The 22,266-nt window shown below is 38.5% G+C and overlaps 1 protein-coding gene across 4 annotated transcripts in view; it reads right to left on the minus strand.

Annotated features, from left to right (window-relative positions):
* Positions 1–237: 237 nt before the first annotated feature.
* Pld5 (phospholipase D family member 5) overlaps positions 238–22,266 on the minus strand; it is a 421,479-nt gene continuing 399,450 nt past the window's right edge. For all 4 annotated transcript variants that reach the window (XM_046432532.2, XM_058575187.1, XM_058575184.1 and 1 more), the window contains exons 7-10: positions 20,828–20,964; positions 15,637–15,805; positions 11,241–11,355; positions 238–7,238 (exon numbers count right to left, since the gene is read on the minus strand). In XM_046432532.2, coding sequence (XP_046288488.1) covers positions 6,982–7,238; positions 11,241–11,355; positions 15,637–15,805; positions 20,828–20,964 — 678 coding nt within the window. In that variant the 3' untranslated portion in view covers positions 238–6,981. The remainder of the gene's footprint in view (positions 7,239–11,240; positions 11,356–15,636; positions 15,806–20,827; positions 20,965–22,266) is intronic.

The raw sequence follows: 22,266 nt of genomic DNA on the forward strand, positions 1-22,266 counted from the left end.
ATCATCATCTCAATGGTTCGCTGGCGTCACCTTTCAACCATTCCCTCTGGCAAATGCCAGGCGTCATTCTGAATGAGCTGTGGCTCTCAACATCTAATCAAAATAGGATATGCTATATGTTTCTTTTCCCTTCCTCTTTTACTTGTCAAGCTGCTTAGACAAGAGGACAACTTTTGCTTCATTAAGTTGTTCATTAGGCACTTCCCGATCGTGAAGAACAAACACAGTCACATGATCTCAGTTAATGTGAGTTTATTTATGTCAATACATAAGAAAGTAAGGAAGATAAGAAAGCAACCCAGTAACTATAAAGTCCACACTCGTTTAGTTCAATCATTTCCCCAGGAACCTGAGAGCAGGACTCTAGCTGTCTTGATGGCAGAAGTCATTGTCATTCCTATTCTAAGGTGACTTCATCATGGTGACTGCACCATTTTGCTGCTCTTACTACTTGTTTTCTCTTTCTCTCTTATTCAGACTTTGATGGATTGGGCCAGGTATTTCTCAAGAAATCCTTTCCTTATGCCAGCATATGGCCTGTAAATGAGTCACTTTGAATAATGTATTGAACCTTGGTGCAAATGGTATGGCCGGCATGGAGAGCTTTCATGACAGAAAACAAGATTTGCTTATATAAGAACTACGGAACTGGTCTTTCCAGGACATCAGGAAAATTATAAAGCCACCCATGAAATATAGATAATAACATATAGCTTTATTGCTAGGGACAAAACAGCTTTTGTTGCTTAATGAAACTTTCCCACACAGGGTTTTAAAGTACTCTGTCAATACCATAACTTATCTGAAACTACAGTGCTGCCTTTCTTTTATTGCATTTTTTTGATTGTTGCCTTTTATAACACGCACTTTCTAAAGAGGTAGAAAATCCTCTTTTCAATAAAAACAAGTGAAATTGTAGATGAAGCTCTGATTCACATGAATATTGTTGGATCATATTTTCTGAGTTGTCTTTAAAATTTTTTCATCTTTCATTTATATTGGTAGGCTATAGAGAATTTCAACATTTTTAATCCTGGAAATTCAAGTCATATTCCCAAGATTGGTTATGTACCTAAACAAGAACACTCTAAATTAGAAACTGGGTTTGTCTGTTTTTGTTGTTGTTGTTTGTTTAGAATTTTACACCAATGGAAAATAGTGCAGTCCATAAAGTAATTCATTTTTCTACATACATGAGGCCAAAGGAATGGGCTTAAGAGCCAGACATCCATTTTACAAAAAGAGAATTATGCCTTACTAATTTTCTCTTGTACGAAATAAAAATAAATCACAAATAATCTTCATATTTACTAATACTGAATTGGACTCCTTGCACAAAGTTGTCTCATAAAACTATTTTCTCATAAAACTATTTTCCCAAACAAACAAACATAAAATTATTGGTCTCAGAAACTGCCAATGAAATTAAATAATTAGTATTGACGAATATAGATTCAGAAAGTCCACTTTATTAAGGTTTTGCTAAACTTTCAAAAGACAATTTAAAAAAATGCTTCTTCAGATTGTTTTTGTCTTTGATTCAGAGATTAAGTCTTTTCCTCAAATCCAAATTACTTTAGCAAATCAACTAAATTTTATCCCATGTGGATTTTGTGAAAGGCACTGTGTATTAAGCGTTCCAAATTGTTTGACTGGAGTATGCCCATAACTTCTAAGTGGCCAGGTGGGAAGGAAATTTGTGCATTTGGAGGAGTTAGTTTAGATGTCTTTCAAGGTAAGGTCTAAACCTCAGGTTCAAAATGGTTTTGCTGGGGTCTAGGGGCATCGCTCAGTGGTAGAGTGTGTGCCTAGCATGAGTGAGGCACAGGGAGAAAACCAAAACACACTGTATTTGCTAAGAAGACACAGGTGTATTTGAATTTAGGTATAGATAGAAGAGAGTGTGATGGATTAGTATGTGACGCAACAGAACTAGCTGCCGCGAAAGAGTACAGAGCATGGTCTCTAGAATTGTTTCTTCACTAAAACATGATCACTTATTTACCCCAAATCAACACATACTAGGAATGAACCTTTCTTTCTTTCTTTTTTTAAAGAGATAGGAGTAGTGTTACAAAGATGTTGGGTGGGTGAATATACAAAACAGTGGGCCTTTAGCCTATTGGATCAGTTGCATTTACCTTATTCATCATGTAGAATAGTGGGAGAAGCTGATTCGTTTCTGAGATCAAACTGAGACAAAAATGTATGCCCGCATCTGACAGTGTGAAAAAGCCATAAAATACGTACTTCTGATAAAACATGAGCATTTGGTAAAGGTTTCATAATTTTAATGATTTCCTGCCCCACCAATTCAGCTTTTCATCACAACAATTTATTTAGGGACCTGAAGGTTAATAATGTAGCTATACCTGGGTACAAGTTTATCCTATTTAAAGAAAGGTACATTAAAAATCTTGAATTTTTAATCCTTTGTAACAGAAATGGAAGTTTAGCAGTCAAACACAGCAAAAGAAAATGAATAACCTATTACATCTTGCATTCCTTTTTGTTACATTGCCAAAAAGTAATCAGTGAACTTTTAGAACTCTGTAACTACAAGACTGCTAATGTGTCAAAATATGAAAATTCAGTTTTTATAGTTTTAAGAAACTTCTGATGGATACCTATCTAGTCACCACAAAAGGCAATATCTTCATAATTCTGCCAAAGATGGAAATTTTCTCAAATGGGAAAGGTAGGTTGTCAAATAGGGTTGACTTCAGGGCTATTACAAAATCTCCATCATCTTAAGTCAATAAGTTAAAAAAAAATGGTAAGCACGTATTTGGTTAACAATAAATAAAAGGAAAAGATGCTAATTAATAGCAAATGGAAAATATTGAATATAGATTCATTTATCCAATCTACCTTAGACCATATGGAAGTTATATTCATTTCTTCTTTAAAAGGTTTATAATAAAATGCACCAATTCATTGGGAATAAGTACAGGAAAAAAAATAGAATTGAACATCTGTGCACAATATATGGAGCTGTTTATAGGAGACTGAATTTGAATAACCAATGGCAAAGTATCGTTCATTACAGGAGATGACTGTTCTATTGCAAGTAAAGGCAGCTTTTTACATTCCCTAAGCATAAAAATAATGGAATGAATTCTGGACACAAAAATGCATACAAATGATCATGCATATGGAAAAAAATGACATATTCTAGGACAGAATTCCTGAGAAAAAACGGACCCTAGATCTGATCCTATCAAGAAATTCTTATAGTCTTTTTATTTTTTTTTCCCCTGGAATTTAGTTCAATAGAAGTTTCTACAAACAAACAAAAATCTCCGAACAAATCGAAGTCACTTGAGAATAACTGCAGTCTGGCGGGAAATGAGCTGTTCAGTCCCAGGTTCATTGAGGCACTTGAATAAACCAGTAACTGCATTAATAAAACATGTTTTTCAAAGGGTAAGATCAACCAGAAATGTGATCTGAAACATCTTTACTAAGAGCGAAACCACAGCCCAGATTCAGGGAAAAACGTGATGCTCAGAGCTACACAAATGCTGAGGTTTCCCACAGACATTTCATTTTTTTCACTGAGCCTGCTTTGACTTTCTGTAGACACCAGTTTTCATCCTATGTTCCTCAGGACCTTGGAAGTCTATGAAGCATCTCTTTACAAGTTTCCTTAAAGACTCATGGGGACATTTTCAGCATGTCTCACTTTGATCATTTTGGGGTATCCAGAGGGTGGTGTTTACAGAGCCTAGATACAATCTCAGAATGTCCCACTTCCTCTCTCATGAAGTGATAAGCTGTGATTCAATTATTTGATATGAGAGTGGCCAGTGACAATGTAGTGGACATTTGAGAGTGAATAATGTCAATGATTTGACTCGGGGATGATAAACGTTATGTGGCTTGGGAAGAGAGCAGGCTGCCTGAAAACCACTGAGGCTCACATGCAAGTTTTCAACCTGTCGTCTCATCAGAAGTCCTTATTGTACTCCAGAGTAGGCAGAAACGTTCTTGTGTAGTGGGTTATTGTTCTTTGAAATCAATGCTTGAGAGTAAATAAGGCACTAGGTTCATATTAGCAAAAGAGAAATCTAAACTAGAATCTCAAATTGTTTGGTTCCCAACACTTGGAAAATAATTCCAAAGATGGAGACAAAAAAGATGAAGGTGAATAGTCACCCTCCTTAGAATTTCCCACATGGACATTCACCAGATAGTCTCAAATTAAGTTTTTGATTTGTGTTTTTTTTTTTCATTTTGAGAAATATTTCCTGGGATGTTTGGGAGTGAGAGAAAAGGAAGTCTATGTCACACAGAAGAAGTCTAAAAGAGAGGAAGGCTACGTCTAGAGGGGTAGATTCAACATCCCAATGAAAGAGAAAGTTCTGAAGAATGGAATGTTCTCTGTGGAGACATGGACTCATATGTGACACTCTGCACAGGGCCCATTTTCCTGTATGCCACAGAAGGTCAGTGTTGTCTCCTGGAGTCAGTGTTCTTGCCTGTGCTGTTGCTGCCCTGACCACGCTGATGAGGTGGGTGGCTGTGTCAAGAAGAACTCTGCTGCTGGTGGCACAGGGCAGAGGATGCTGGGATACAGCTCCCAGCACTGCCATGTTTGATGGGGTTCAGAGGAAATGGCAATGATAGTTATTTTATAAAAGATGACATTCTCTTTTCCTGCCACATGCACACAAAAGACAATGGCAGTGAGGGGCGGGGGCATGACACTAAGCCTACCCTTGTCCAGTGACTGTGGAGAAATACCTCCCGGGAGACCCCTTGGGAACCATAAGGAAGCAACTATATTTTTCCATTTGGATTTCCTTTTCAAACTCAACCAGGTGACTTCTGTTTGTCCAAGGACACACTTGGTAAATTTGTTTCATTCTACCTTTACTCTCTGCTTTCTTTCTTTTTAAAACGATCGCCAAAGCCACCTATATTTGAATGACTGGCAGGATAACTCCCAACTCAAGGATTGGGGATATGGTAAATATTTTTATAGTCTTATAGGTTGGCCATTATTGATGAATAATTCCATTTAGAATACCCCAATCAGTCATAAGAACACGTTACCCTTAAAAACACAGCTCCCGTCTAGTTCTCTTGACCGGTAAAATATCCAGTGAAGCAGTACTTGGAAACATTAAGAAAGGAAAGCAGCCATTCTACATTAAGTGAACCCACTAGAAGAGATCCATTGGTTCCTCCTTCAGTCTTTTGGCATATTTACAACCAAGTCTCTAGAAATGAGAAAGAATAAATGAAATTGCTTGTCCTCGCTCTGAAAACCCACGAATTATATGCTGGTCCTAAAAAACAATCCCTAGCTAACATCTGGTTTTGTGTTGATATTATTTATGCCAAGGTGACCAGAGAAAAATGGTCCCTCAAGATGTTAACAATCCAGATCTCTACCAGGGCTTTTGTGCGGCTGCATTCTTGTCATCCACATTCGTGACTGGAAGCAGTGGATTTCTTTTCCCTTCTGGGTTCTAGGGGAGGACCTGTTACTGATTCTACCAGGATACCACAAAGATTATTTCAAGAAAAAGATTATATGTTATAATGCTTAGCATTTATATATGTTCTTTTGATTTCAAAACAAGTTATAAATATCTCCTACCATGACAACATTCTTGCGAGGTAGGTGAGTATCACTGTCTCTACATTAGCAATAGAAAAACCAGAGGCCAGGGGGTGAAGGACTCTGTTCTGAGTCATGGAGTCAGGAGCCACACTGGGCGCGGGCATCCTGGCTACCCCCTCTGGGCTCTGAAGAGACCATCCCTCTCTCTTGTGTAGCAACAGTCTCCATTAATACATGGTTATATATTGTATAGATATAAAACACCAACACACAATGACATTATAGAACAATAATCCAATATTTCTGTTTCTTAGTAAAATATGTTACGCACAGTATTTAAATTGCATTTCTCTGAAAAGCATTTGGTATATTAAATAGCAGAAGGTATATTAAATAGCTCTATAAACGTTTGCTGGCATACTCTTAACAGCATAATGATTCTAAAGAAATTAAAATCCACTGGCGCAGAGAGACCTTTCCTTTATAATACCATAAACTAAACAAAAATGTTGAAAAACTACTTTGTTCTCAAAATGCAGACTTAATAGCTTACTGAATATTAGCAGGTGGCTATATCTTTTTTTTTTTTTTCTGAGCTTAAGAGAAAGGATACATATTGCTGGCTGTGGTTTTAAAATAAGCAATTCGGTAGGGGAAAAGAATGCAGTTGAAAGGTGAAAATTAAAGACTGCTATTTCCATTTTGTATGCATTTTAAGGGAATCATACATTTTCAAAAGATGTTATCATACTTGGAATTAATATTGAGGTGAATAGAGGAACACTATGTAATAAGAACATTTTGTGAGAAGAGAAAGAAAATGATACTAATTAAACCTACGGTATTAGAAGACAATGAGCAAGCAGACAAAAAAAGGTATTTTTCAGGGCTATTGAAGGCTGGCATGAGATGGAATCTCTTCATGCTCAGGTGACTGGATTGGGCTGGGAGACGGTTTTCAAGAATAAATTCTTGGTTTGATCAGTCTTTTCTCCTAGGTGAAATCTTCACCTTCCTCTCCAGATCAGCAGTGCTCAGAATGGTGTGAAAGCAAAGAGCTCACCTCATGCTAAGAACCGACCAGGTGGGTTGGCAGAAAAAGCTCTAAAACCCAGACAGGAACAGGAAACAGGAATCCAAGTCTTAAAATCCATAGGCAAACATAAAAACTAACTTCTAAGCCAGAAGGACATTCTCTGTCAGAAGTAACAAATACAAAAGTCTTGATTTTAGTATACATGGTGCTAAGATACTGTTAGCTAGAGAGTACACGTCGTTCAGAGAACATTTTTTTTATAAGTGTGCTTTTTTTTTTCCCTAAAAAAAAAAAAAGACATATTAAATTGTCTTTCTCTCCTCGAGTCCTTTATGTATAAATACGAAGTACGGAACTGTTGTTGTTCACTCTGCTATGCGCTCAAGGGCTCCTTCCCGCTGGTATTGTGTGTGGCAGTTTTGTTGGAGGGGTGTGAGAGCTTGAAGAGGCTTGAACAGTTCGGCTGTTTGGTTGGCTGTAAGGTTTTGGCGTAAGGTGAATACCAGTCCCTTTCAAACACATCTTTAAGTTGCTTAATGATGCTTCTGTTGTTCCGCACATCTGCCTGGTTGATAACAAGGCCTGTGCCAGCATTCTGGGTAAAATCATTCCCTACCCAGTCAAAATTTCCTGCAAACCAACAAAGAAATAATGGTGAGGAGTTAGGATCCACTGGGGGAATAGTCCCAATATAATGAAATACAGAGCCAATTCTATTTTAAAAAATTATAACATAAACACCCAGGAATAATGACAGGGAACCTGAATTGTGTTGACAGCTTCAATAAAAAAAATCCAAGAAGCCTTACATATGGCATATTAATATTTGCATATTATCTTGGCATTTCCTTCATCTTCGCTCAAGTTGAAACTCAAAACAAGGAATCTGCTGTTCCTTTTTGTAAATGTTATTTCTTATTGACATTCACAAGACGCACTAAATATGGCAACATTTGAAATATATAGGAATACACTTAAAAATCCTGTGAACAATTACTACCTTCTCAAAGAGACACCCTCTAATCCATATGTACAAGCATAATGCTAAAACACTTTTGCATCAAAGAAAAAGCTGATGCTGGGGAAGTACTGGTTCCTGAGTACACAAATGCTCCTCTATTGGGATGTACATAATTTCCTGTATTGGCCACTTTGGCCCAGGAATTCAGACAGTTGTTTTGAGAACAAGCTCCCATGTATGACCGTGGTGTTAACCAGTGTATTTGTTTTCTAGGGCTGGATTCATAGTGTACCATACACTCAGTGGGTGAAACAACAAATCTCTTTTCTCACATTTCTGGAGACATAATCAATGTGCCAGCAAAATTGGTTCCTTCCATGGGCTGAGGGAAGGACCTGCTCCAGACCTCTCTCCTTGGCTTGTAGCTAGCCCTTTTCTCCTTATATCTCTTCTGATTGTCTTCCCTTTATGTGTTTTGGTTTCCAAATTTCTCCTTTTTATAAGGACAACAGTCAGATTCGATTAGTGCTCACCTGAATGATCTAAATTTTAACTTGATTATCTCTGTAAAGACTTTCTCTCTAACTATGGTGACATTCTGGTATACTGGAGGTTAGCAATTCAGCCATATGAATTTTGAGGGAGCCGGTAAGGCTGGACTCTATCCCAAGAGAGGGTAATAATCTCTATGCCATTTATTTGCAAGGTGGAAGCAGATTAGAGGACTGGACAACTCATAATGCCCAAGTGAGTCTCTTCTTTGGTATCAAATGCAGACAGGTTTCCAGCAGATCAAAGGTTTCTCCTCAAGAGGCACAGCACCATTTTTTTTCCCCTTTACTCTTCTTTGTTCTTCATTCAATGAATACTTATTGAGTGCCCTTAGGTGACATTAGTCTAACAGGTCCCATATTAGGAGCTGCTAATATAAAGGTGAAAATGGCATCCCTGCCTTCAAGGAGTCCAGGAGGGAAACACAATAGTTATAATACAAAGAGTATGTAATACTAGGAGAGAAGAATGCACACAATGCCACCAGCACAGGACAGAAGGAGTTTCTAACTCTGGCTACATGGGTCAAGAAAGGAACATTCTATTGAATAATGAGAGATGCATTGAAATTTACTTAGGACAAGAGAACCAGATCCCAAAGAGAGGATGACATCTTGTGGACAGAGATAACTTGTGGATAGTTAGGGCATTGGAACATTGAGGGGAGAGACTAGGAATGAGGCCAGGAATGAAGGGTGTCTAAGGATGGAGGGACTATCATTTATTGAGTGCCTACTATGAACAAAGCACTGTACTTGATATTTATGTTTATTTCATGATTGGTAAGATTTACACTGACTTTACAAAGGAGGAGAGGGAGGCTCAAAGGAGGGAATAAATTTGCCCAATGTCCCATGACTAAGCAGTGATGCACCCAGGTCTCCAGGTTCCATGAGCTCTCTATGGTATGACAAATAAGAAGTATTCTCTCTAAAAAATATTGAGCCGTGTCAAGACTCACAAAAATTTATTTATAAGTGACCACCATCCCTGGTATGAACTAAGCTCATGGTTTTGTTCTCCTTTTTGGTTAAGAGCTAGTTCCATAAAGGGAAACGGAGACTTTAAATGTCAAGACTGGTCTTCCATTCCCTCAGTAGCAATTCAGGTCTCACTGCAGAAATACTTGCTGAATAAGATGCTGAGCTCATGTGTCCTTGGATAACCTTGGTCCAATCCCTGCAGCCATCTGTGGGAGAGGCTGCTGGCAGAAGGTACTTAGCTGTCTCTTTAAAATTTCATCTTTTGGTCCTTGCACTGCCCTTTGAAGCCCCCAAACATACCAACTCCCTTTTGCACGTGGCACCTCTTGGAATCCTGGAAGGTGGGTCTTTTTTTTTTTTCATTTTACTCCTTAAGTCTAAGGCCTCAAGGCCTAAGAATACAAAGTCATTTAAAAATGCCTTAGGGAAGAATACTGGGACAGCAAAGAATCAATATTTATTAAGGATCTAGATAGATTAGAGAGTCATGTTAGGAGCTATTCGTATATTAGCTCACTTAATGGTCATTCCAAACCAAAGGGTGAATGCTATAATCACCATTTCACAAATAAGGAGATGGAAGATCATGTGACTTTTTACCATCTTCCAGCTTGTATCAGTGCTAGAATTAAAATATGGGTTGTCTGGTTCCAAAATACTTGACTTATCAAAACAGCATTTGAATATTACTACAAATTACTACTGAAGGTGCCCACAACACCTTGCTTTAAGTAAAGCTCACAAGTGAAATGTCCCAATTTAGGTCTCTAAATCCCACTGTTTCTGAATTTGATTCCATCCCTGGATTTCCAAATAGTTGTCCACAAATTTCCTTTTATTTAGTAAACAATTTTGAGTTTGTTTTTTGTCACTTGCTTAAAAGGAAGCTGATTTCATATTATTCGTCCTAAGCTGATAAACATGAGGAAATTCAAATAATCACATTTTTTAATCCCAAGAGGAACAGGAGGGATAAAATAATATGCTTATGTTACAGAAGATGTTCTAATAATCCATTTTAATAAAATGATGCTATAACTATTAAAAATGGTAAAAGAGCATCTTCACACTAGTAAACCTCTACATGGCCAAAGGGGCTGTGTGGTCTGCACCTGCATAACTAAGACATTTCATGTCTTACAGCCCAAGTGTTCTGATTTCTGAAATGTAGAAGATAAAAGTCACCTTATTGATGATGTTGCTAAGAGAATCAAATCATATAAAGTGCTTTTTAAAGTTAAGATATATTTTTTTATTCATCTACTGAATTTGGAAAAAAATGATTAATGTGAACTTCATGTTCCTATATTCTCACAAACATATTTTTCTTTTCTGTTTTGAGACTGCCACTTTGTCTATGCCATGTAATAACCACACGGCTGTTTTGGATTTATGTGCCTACCCTGTACAGATAATTTCAACTCTACCTGTGATGTTTCCAGTGAAGGGACCACGTAGGGCTCATGCACAGCACAGAAAATTAGAATAAACTTGATATGTTAGGAAATAATTCCATCAACAAATGGGTTTATGCATCTGGGACTTTATTACCTTAATACTAATAGCTAATATTAATTGGATCTTATATTTGTGCCAGGTACTTTGTATATACTGTCTCAGTAGAAACTGCCATTAACCCCATTTTACAGATAAGAAAAACTGGGATTTAGAGAGTTCAAGGAAATTATCCAAAATTAGACATTTAGAAAATGGCAGGAATGGGATTGTGACTCAGATAGTATAAGTTCTGGCACTGAACAATTACAGTGCTTGCCTCCCCATGACCCACGGTCGACTGGCTTGTGGTGCTGTGGTGCTTGTTTTGGTGCCAGCCACGGTCTTTGTGAGCCATTTGCCTTCTTGTCTATAAAATGAGGCCAGTGGACCAGAGAATTTCTGCAAAGCAAGATGTAAAGACATCTTCCATGATATCCTAGTACAAGAATCAGGTCTCAGAGGAGACATTTGGGGTGAGGAGCTCTTCTCCCTACCCTCCTATTTCCTGACCACCAGGGCCTACTAGTCATCAGCCATGGCTCCAAGGTGCTGATCTTTCACCATGGACCACCACTGAGGTCCAGTTGAACCAGCACTTCCTGGGGAATCTCTGAGGAGCTTCCCAGCCCTGACACCTACCAATATAAGCTGCTCCATCTGTCACCATGTACTTGTTACGATTTAATTTAGGAAAGGTGTGATTCTTTTGTTCTTTTGTTGCACAAGCATTCTCTCTTTCCAGATCAAAAAATTTCTGTAAGGAGAAAAAAAAATCAGGTGAATAGAGACTGTTTTTGGTCTGTTCAAACAGGCAAAGGAGCGAATTATCCAAATGTCAACAATAGACCTCATATTGGGTTATTAAAACCATACACTCGTTATTTTGTATAGAGGAAGCTATTTTTATTCTTGAATTTATATAGGCAACAAGAGAGAAAATTAGCATGCTCCACTTGGTCTATAATTAACACTTTTAAGCTACAAAATTCATTCTTTCAACAGGGTGAGGGCCAGAAGGTTGTTTAATTCTCTTTGTCTTATTCACCAGGGTGCACTGGCATTTGAAGCATGCCTCAGGGACCTTTCTGTCAAGCATGCCAAAGAACTGAATGAGTATTCTTACACTTTGCATGCATTATGTCAAGGACTAGCTGATTAGCCTGGGGATTCACAAAGGTCACAAGAGAGTTTTCCACAGGAACAAATACTTTCCATCTACACACCTAAGTCTACAAGCTCATTCAGTGGGTGATTCAAGCCATGCAAACCATAATTGCAAACAATGAGTCTTGACTTTCAACTTCACCATGACCCCAAAAGCAGGTTTGCACTTCAACCAAGGCCAAAGATGGAGGAACAAGGAGAATGTGGGCTCAGAGCAGGAAAGATCAAAGTAGGCACTCCTGGGTCTGTTGAATTTGCCACGTGTTGGATAAAGTGGTTTGTTTCTTTTTCTTTCTTTTTTTATTGGTTGCTCAAAACATTACAATAATCTTGACATATCATCTTTCATACATTTGATTCAAGTGGGTTATGAATTCTTATTTTTACCATGTGTACAGATTGCAGGATCACATTGGTTATACATCCACGTTTATACATACTTCCATACTAGTGACTGTTGTATTCTGCTGAATTTGTTCTTTTTAGATATACGAGTGTGGATAAAGTTTTGACTGTGATTGAGCTCCTGGGACTCTGGTGGTTGAGCTCACACCCATCAACAGTGAAAGTCTGTACATTAGAAAACAAACATTTTCATAATGGCAAGGAATTCTTTGTGTGTGTGTGTGTGTGTGTGTGTGTGTGTGTGTTGCTGGTGATTGAACCCAGGGCTTCGTGCATGCTAGGCAAGTGCTCTGCCACTTAGCTACGTCCCCAGCCTCACCATGGATTTTTTTTCTAGGATGTCTTGCAGGTGTGAGATCATGTGTATTGGAAGGAAAGAAGAAAAAGAGAGAAAAATGACATGATACTTAAAAAAGAAGACATAGTATAGTTTCAAAACAGTAAGTGTTTAAATTTGGCTTGGGGAAATAATGAGAGTTGGTTTTCCTTGCCTATGCCTCAGACTGGGAAAGAGGTGACCTCGGTGATCATTAAGGTCCCTTCCAGCCTGTTTTTTTTTTTTTTTTCAAAACCCTTGAGATCCATGGTGCACACACCAAAATTTACCATCCAAATAATGCCTATTTCACAACACAGAGGAACATTCTCCCAGGGCACGGAGAATGCCCTAGTTCACCTTATTTCCCTAGTTCCTGTCTTCCACAAAATTTGCTGGTTTGTGGAGTCATCAAACTGACTTAATAACTTGAGAATGCTCCCAGGTCACAGTTATATACTCACAAAGTCATGTTAGTATTGTGGGTAACAACCAGCAGTCAGCTCGCCTAAACATTCTATCAATATGTCCACGCATAGACTGTTTCCTTCTGAGAAAGATACTATTGTAGAATCAAGAATTGATTGAATTCAAATCAATCAACTTGAAAAGGAGTAAAATACATATCCTAAGTTAAGTAAAGGATGGAGTCACAGCTTGAGGCTTTAGCAAGAACCCATTTTCTCTAGAAAGTTGATGATGGCCCAGAAGAGGAGAGACAGATTTATCTGAGAGACTAACATGACAGCAGAAATCAGTCAGAAATTCACTGACATTATTAGATACCATCATATGTTGTAAGAGACAGCAAAGTCATTTCAAAACTGATTAGTTAATTCATTAAAAAATAAATACTCAGCTAACTGGAACAATCTTGTGAGTTGCTGTCTCTTTTTGTGATCTCCTTGTGGGTACAAACCCACATCAGGGGTGTGAGGTGCCCATTCCTCCAAGGACAGAGTTTCCTGTCCAGTTCCCAAGCCCTGTGTCTTAGCAAAGCTCCAAGGCTCCTGCAGATATGCCGCATGCAAGAGTCCAATGCCTACTTTTCCTTGGAAGAGCTCATCAGCCATCTGTGTTCTAGATATTGGGGCCTTAAGCTTCCTTCTCACCTTGGCTTGTCTTGAGCTTAGAAATACATGACCTCTATTTAATAAAATGGCCAACGGTGAGCTTTTAATGTTTGGCCTATTCAAGAAATATGACCATCTGTGTTCAGAAAGATAAAATTGATGAAGTACTGTAGAGGTTATGATGATGGAGGCGTTCTACTTTCCTTGGAATTTCTTGCAAGTCTTCACTGAGAGCACTCAACATTTCACACCCCTGGGAGATTTCAACTGCAGGGGCCTTAGCAGGTGTTAGATATGGGGTCAGGAAGTAGCTGGCAGGTGAGACCTCTGACATGGGCACAGGGAAGTTGCAGAACATGAAAGCAAATATACCACAGAGTGTGCCCAAGGCCAAGATGCCCTCCTTTCTGCTCCTGGTAGACCTTTTTAGTGTGGCAGTAGTGCTCTTCTACCGCGAATGATTCCCTGGGCATCGGAGTCCACAGAAAGTGGCTAACCACACCTTGGATTTGGGCATTGCTCTAGACTCGGCTCCCTCTCTCTCACTATCTTAGAGAAATTTTCTTATCCCTCTGCCTTTGCTAGCTCTTTTCTTTGACTTTATTCATTCATACTTTCACTCATTCGACACATATTGGAATACTGTGCCAGGCATCATGCTGGGCACTGGGCACCTGTTCCTAGTTTTGCTTGATTACCCCTGGGACCTTTATGTCACTTCAATTACCTGGAAGATGCTGTTCCTGGGCTGAAATAATCCTAAGCATCCCCTTGTCTGTGGAAAGGTTTTAAACTCTATCCTCTAGTGTCTCTGCCAGGTTTCTGGGGACTATATAGCAACTTCTCAGATCTGTGATATTTGATTCCAAACTACACTGGTGCTCTGATCCAGTTCCTGGTTATTTCATTTATTTGCAAATCTGACCTGGGAAACTTCCATGGGGGTAACCACAGACTTGTTTCAATTTGCAATACTTACTCTGATTTGTGAACCCAGAGACATAGGTATGGCTGCCTCAGTTTACAAAAACTAGTTGAACAGAGATTTGTGCAGTGATTTGGATGAAACTTTGCATTTCTCCCTCACAGAGGGATGAGGGTTCTCCATGTGGGAAAAGTGTAATAGATAGTGGGTACCCAGAACTTCAGACCATGGTGATTCACAGATATATTCTGTTCCCTTGGGAACAAAGCTATCCTTCTGAACACACTCATAAGCCTCCCTTGTCCCCACGTGTGTGGTGTCTGGGCAGTGGAATGCAGGCCACCTCTAGACCTGACCCGTAAAGTCTTCTTCATGGTCTTCCAGCCTCTCACTTCTCTTGATTGAGGTAGTGAGGGTCAGAAGCTACATGTCAAAGTGATATTGCAAAGCCCTTGTCACCCTAAATTCCTCTATACCAAGAGGAACACAGTCCAACTACCTAGAAGAGGGCCTGCTACAGAGCTTGGGCTCAGCACACATGGATTGAATGATTACACAGAAGGCTGGACAAAGCTGAGACCCAAAGGGTTAGTGGCCATTTGTCAGGTGAAGCATGGAGAAGAGTGTTATGGGCAGAGGGCACAGTATGCACAAAGGTCCTGTGTGGAGGATGGAGAAAGTCAAAGATGAGCTGGAGAGTTAGCACATTTACAGTATCACCAATTTCCAAACTTGCTTCCTTCAAGGTTTTCAGAATGGAATAGCATGTGGTTTAGGTGACCAGGAAACAAGTGTGGAAGCCCAGGCTGGGGAAACACTGGGACTTGGGGGGTGGGGTCTTTGTTAGAGCATGTTCCAATGCTCTAGTGGTCACAGTTGTGCAGGTAATCACAGTAGGTGAATGAAGCAGTTCAAACAAAATGGAGAGATTGCAACAAAAGTATGTTTGAAGAAGGCTAGACAAGAGGAAATTTGGGTCCACTGTCCGTATTTTGTGTGTGATTGTTTTGAAAAATAATTTCCTACCCTCTGAAGTAAGTCTTTACTCTCCTGTTCTTACTGGAAGCCTATGTGCATGTGTATGCTCACAGCTTTCACAGACATGCAAAGGGAATACAATCTATTTAATAGCACAGTCAATATAATACTTACAACTTTCAAACTGCAGTTGGCTATTTCTGTGCAAATAGCTTTAAGAGATGAAATAAAGTTAAATGTGAGGGGATCAGTTTCCTTCCAGAAGCTTATAAGAAGTCGAACTTTAACACTTCGTAAAACTAATGCTTCTCTTATTTTTCCATCCAGGTCTGGCCAGTAAGTCCTGTATAAGTAATATGCATATAGATAAAAATAAAGAAAATAAATTAGGTTGGGGAAGAAAATTGACTGTACTATATAGAAAACACTTCAATTACTCTCTGATCATTATTCTGTAGTAAACAAAAAGCCCATGGGCTGGGGATGTGGCTCAAGCGGTAGCGCGCTCGCCTGGCATGCGTGCGGCCCGGGTTTGATCCTCAGCACCACATACAAACAAAGATGATGTGTCCACCGAAAACTAAAAAATAAATATTAAAATTCTCTCTCTCTTAAACAAACAAACAAACAAAAAAGCCTTGTAAGATAGGTTGAAAAAAAAATGCAAGTCTTTTGGGTTAGGCACAAAGAAATGAAGCTTGACTGGGACCAGCTCCTGCCTAAAAGAAGATCTCCCACCACCAGCACCTGGACTGCATGGGCCTAGGGTGCAGACAGAATGACCACCACTGCACACTTCCATCATCATACCCACCACACATATGTGCACTAAGAATCAGTTTTTCAACACAATTTCAGTTAAGAGGCTTTAGCAGCTCCCCTGTCCCCAGATGCCCCTCTGACCTCTCTTCTTGGGTAACTGTCTCCATATGAATTTCTGCTCCGATTATCTGAGCTTTTTTCACACTCTTCTTTCCAGGGTGTCCTTGGCATCACCTCTCCTGGCCAAGCCTCCCAGGACTCCTCTACCTCCCACCTCTGGGTTGTACATTTGGATTCTTCCATCAGACAATCAGTTTCTTTACAGCCTCAACCTCTTCCTTGAATCCTTAGCCCTCTGCCTTTAGGGTTAAGGATGCCCTGATTCTTCTCAAAGGCCACAACTTCTCTTAAAGACCTGCCATGTAGTCCCCCCCACCACACCTAGCCACTTGGTTTCAACTGTGAGGACAGCTTCCTGCTCTACCTCCCCCATTCCTGCCAATGTCACTTCCAGAATTGTCACTTAATTCTCCCGTGAAAACCAAACAACTTCCCTATCTTAAGGACCATGACTTGCATACTTTATCTCCTCTGCATTTCTAGGGCTTTGTTTACTCATTCAAATCTTGTCCTAATTCTGGGCCAATCCACTGTTTGGGCTCATGATAAATTATTCAGAACCTTAGCTTGTTTATGTCATGATCACTGCTTCTTCACACATCTTCTCTTTGTATCCGATGCCAGCCTCCTGCCCTTCAAGTCCCCTGCTCTTTCAATTGCATAAAACCTGCTCTTTGACCTTGTGTGGGCTGCAGCCCTAGGATCCCTTCAATGACTCCTGTCCTTCAGCTCTTCCCTGTGTCTCTTGCCTGCCCAGTTCTCATGCCAGGTCTGATAATCTGCATAGCACTTGCCCTTCCAATTTTCTCTCACTTATGACAAAAACCTAAATCATGGGTAAGTGCTGTAATTTTCTTTTTGTCTATTTCTATACCCACAAAACTGAGTCCTACTGGGAAAAATCACCTCAGTCTTGTGCTTCAAGTTGGTTTCTCTGCCTCCAGTTTTATCCCTGTCAAGTACCTCCACCATGACCTCCAAAATGACCCATCTAAAAGCACTTCTGGTCATGTTTTTCCTTGGATTAAAACACAGAAGATGCTCTCCAAACTCACAATACTTACCAATAGATGGGGCCCCCTAGTTCCTGGTCCCTGCCTCCTCATCAGTTTGATTTCTCACCACCTTGCCTTGGGCTCTGTGATCTAGCACTGAATTTTCTAGGCTTCTTTCCTCCATCTGAAACTTGGCTCAAGGTGTCCCTTTCATTTGGAAAATTCCATTTCTTATACTTTTCACAAATGTTCATGAATAATTTGAAATGCAACTCAGATAGCAGGTCCTCCTGTAAGCTTCCTTTAACTCAGGAACTGTACCATAGATATTCTTTCATGGAGTGGCTCTAATATTTTTTACACACACCTATTGCTCCATCTGTACCACTGCATTCTAATAAGATAATCTATGTCTATCTGCCCCTATCAGATGGAACTTCTGTGACCATATGCTGTTCATGCTTTAACCATAAGTACACAGAGCTATATAAATATTTGTTAAAAAACAGATATTAATAAATGAAAGATATTAATACAATAGTTCCTTCTTATCCATTTCGAGACCCTAGTCGATGCCTGAAACCACAGGTTGTACTGAACCTTATATATACTGTGTTTTTTTCCCCTCTACATATAAATCCTGCGTAAAATATATAAATTAAGTAAAATAAAATATTAACAATATTAATTAACAAAAGAACAATGATAGCAAGATACTATAATACAAGGTATTTAAAATTTCTGAATTGCTTATTTCTGGAAATTTCCCTTTCATATTTTCAACCTACAGGTAACTGAAGCTATAGAAAGTGAAACTGTGGGAAGAGAAGACTATTGAACTCAAAGACTAATCAGGCTACATTTTTATTAGTCTTTCACACATTGACCAGTTTCCTTCTGAAAGATGCATTCCAAGTAACTGAAGAAATAAATCATGAACAACCCCAAACTGAGACCTAAATAATTACGTGAATTGACTGAAGGAAGACAGCTTGATTGCTATAGCAGGACGAGGTGGAGCTGGGCTTCTGATTTTTTTTTTTTTAAATTTTATATGTTGTTTTAAGTTGTAGATGGACACAGTACTTTGATTTTGTTTATTTATTTATTTTTATGTGGTGCTAAGGATTGAACCCAGTGCCTCACAACTGAGGGGCAAGTGCTCTACTGCTGAGCCACAACCCCAGCTCCAGGGCTTCTGATTTTTTTAACTACAGTATTTTCTTAGTCATACATCATTGTTCCATTCACTTCCTACTACCTTGAAAATTAGAAATTCTAAAACTAACACTAAACTATGGTGTATGGTTTTTTTTCACAGGCTGTCAATCATTTCTAATTTGGGAGTGTATGAACTTTTTTCTTTTTCATTTGGATATTGGCAGTGTGTAGACTAAAAAAATCTTTAAGATATTAATTAATTTCATAAACACAATAAAATCTGATAGTATTTACTAGTTCAGTGAAGTTTAATTGACTCCTGAAAAACTTTTCCAGTACTATATAAACATGAGTAACCAATCTGACCTTTTAAAAAATATCATTCATTTGATTGAGAAGACTTTCATTATAACCTGGATATATGAACTACTTATTTTCTTCAATGACCTTTTGTTTAGAAAGTTAAAAACACCTTTTGTTTTGAAATTTTAAAAATATAATAAAAGAAGTATTCTCTGAATAACATCTGAAATGACAGATTAATAACCAAAATGCAAAATTTCAGGTAGGCTTCAGTTCTTTAACATTCTTTTAATTTCTTTTCCTTTAAGTACTTCATAATTCTTTTTCCCATGACCATGAAGGATTCCAGTTTTGTTTATGGGTCTTCATGGAACAAAGGTTTTGTCAATCTGATCATGCATCTTCCTATCCTAAAACAGAAATCCATGAATTTGCCTTATTCTCCTTTTTCATAACAGGAAAATTATGCAAAACCTATTCGTTTCAATATCCTTCCAAAATGAAACTGACATCCAGAACTGAACTAAAATCAAATAAACAACAGAAAGAAAATTTTTTATGAAAAGGAGGGATAAAAAATATGTGAAAGCGCATGTGTGCAAGGGGGAATCCATGAATGTTCAAAGGACGCACAATATTTTAAAGTAAAAGTGTCTTAATCATGTGCGTCTTGCAGATTAAAATGCTTCTTCACTGACTGTCATCAGGAGTGATCATTTTCTGGAAGACTGCAATTCTGTGGTAATTTGCATAAAGAAGTTACATATTATGCATATGTGGGGTTGGCAATATGAAAAATATTCAAGCAATATAGGGCATACTTAATCATTTAACCTCAGTAAATGGTTATTTTGAAATTATAATTTTCCAAATTAAAAATGTCTTTGGTTTCACTCCCAAAAAGTGCATTTTGAAAAGATTTCCTGGGTTAAACTAATTATTCAGAACACTGACAAGCACCTGAATCTGTACATTTACAGTGAGAAAGCAAAAATGGGAGAATGGGAGTACCTGGGCATGGCCATGCATATATACATGCAAAGGTTTTTGTAAAGAAAAAAAATAATTTCTGTCCCTGAATTTATTTCAAGTATTTGCATGCTGAAAGAATGATGAATTAATTTTTAAAATACTACATTTTAAAGATGTTCTGTTTCTTTCCCAGAGAGATGCATTGACTAGGAACATATATATTTTTAATTTCCTTCTCCTTTACATTGAGAAGATACATGAACATTGAGCATTTAATGAAGATTGCTCTGAATATAAGAAAGAAATATCTCCTTTAAGGAAAATCTGGCAAGACTACTCAGTTATATTCAGCACATCCTTTGGTACATCCTCATGAATAATGTTAAAATATATTTTTCCAAATAATAGTCTATTTTTTAAATTTGTTTTCGCAGTGCTGGGTATCAAATAAAATGTCTCATGCATGTTAGGTAAATGCTCTACCACTGAGCTGAACTCCTAGTCTTTGTTTTATTTTATTTCATTTTATTACTTTGTATTTTAATTTTCAAAGTGAGAACTACCTAACTTTCTGAAATTGCTTTCATGCCAATAATGTGAACTACTGAGCTATTTATGCATGGCCAGAACCTAGTACCCCTCCCCATTTTTTTTTTTTTTTTAGTACTGAGAATTGAACCCAGAGGTGCTTAGCCATTGTGCCTCATCACCAGCCCTTTTTATTTTATTTTTGAGAAAGGGTCTCGCTAAGTTGCTTGGGCCTCTTTATGTTACTGACCTTGAACTTGAAATCCCCTTGTCTCAGTCTCCCAAGTAACTGGGATTAGAGGCATGCTTTACAGTGCTCAGTTAAGACCCTGATCTCTAATATTTGGGGAGGAGATGTATCTGTGGGTGAACTGCAAATGCACACCAGGCATATCTGAACAGTGTGCTCTTCCTAATGCAATGTGATAGTGTTTCCATGTGCAGGCTGGTTTATCCTGTGATCCTTCATTTAATGGCTGGCTCCGAAAAACTGGGTTATAACTAGAAGGTGGATACTCACTGACCTTTTGGTGCTTGTGCTGGAGATAGGCAGGTAGTCCATGACAGCAATGTACACGTACTGTTTGGCGTCATCTATCACGCTGTAGATGGCATCTATGTCAAAACTTCTGTTTTTAGGGCAAAAAAGTTTGGGAGAATTCTGTGAAGACAAAACCCCCAAATTTCAGAGCATTAATGGTTGGCATCTGAGGATTTCTTTATTTGCTTTAATGGGTAGCTTCAAACTAAAATTTTGCAAACCTACTTTCTGCTGCTTCTTCTGCTACTGCTTTTTCTCCCCACCCCACCAACCCCCGATTTTTCCTTTTTGGTACTAGGGATTTATACCTGGGGTGCTCTATCACTGAGCTGCATTCCCAGACCTTTTTATCTTCTTCTTCTTATTATTATTTTTGAAACAGGGTCTCAAAATAAAGTTGTTCAGTGTCTGTCTAAATTGCCAAGGCTGGCCTTGAACTTGCAATCCTGCTAACTCAGTCTCCCTAGTCACTGGGATTACAGGTATGCACAACGACGCCTGGCTATTTTCTGCTTCTTGATCAGATTAGACAAAAATATTCTCAGCCTTTGAAAGTTGAGACACAGAAAGATAAAGGAGAGATGGGATGGGTCTCCTGCCTGTCCTTTATGTCTAATTTAGTAGAGAATTTTCACTTTTAAATACAGACATCTACACGTTTTGGAGGTGCACTCCAGCTTCAATCTTATGTGATTCTGGAATACCTCTCCATCAGATAAGTTGTTAATTTCCTCAAGTGTTACCATATAAACTTACATATACATATAACAAGCAATTTATTCCAGAAGTCATTTCATTTGAAAGTGTATAAATAGGCATGAAAATATTCAAGACACAAAAATCTAAAGATCTTGGTGTTTATTTATTTATTTTCGCCTGAATCTTTCATTGAATCAGGAAGAGGCAGGGATGTTGATTGTCGAGAAGGGACCATCAATAATCCTACAGGAAAAATCTGAGTGAGTGATTAAGATGCCCAAATCCATCAGGAGAGTCAGAGAGAAAGGATATTCTGTCAGACTTCAGCAAAATGAAAAAAGAGGGAAATTATGCTTCAGGTATTTTTCTCACGTTGCCTGAAGTTTCCATCTATAAAAATATAATGTTGCTATGGCAAGGGTGGGGGAAATGTAGTTTTTTCCCCCATTATTTTTCCAATGGTGGGGATTGAAAATAGTGTTCCTTTTAGTTCTTCTTTTTGACAAGCCTCGGTGCACAAATATTGCAAGGAGTGGTTAGTACCAAAAGGCTGAAGAAATGTTTCTGAAACTGCCTGGAATAAATAGCGGTGTTGGGCAGTCAGAGTCCCAGGTCACTTCTGGTACAGTTCTTTACACTGCATTGGTCAGAATTCCCGTCCCAGCTCACGGGTTCATGAAATGAAGTGTCTGGAATGGATGCCCACTTGAGATGAAGTAAGGG

This window comes from Marmota monax, unplaced genomic scaffold (assembly GCF_021218885.2).
Source record: "Marmota monax isolate L192 unplaced genomic scaffold, Marmota_monax_Labrador192_F-V1.1 WCK01_AAM20220418_F8-fsc00090, whole genome shotgun sequence".
Taxonomy (NCBI): domain Eukaryota; kingdom Metazoa; phylum Chordata; class Mammalia; order Rodentia; family Sciuridae; genus Marmota; species Marmota monax.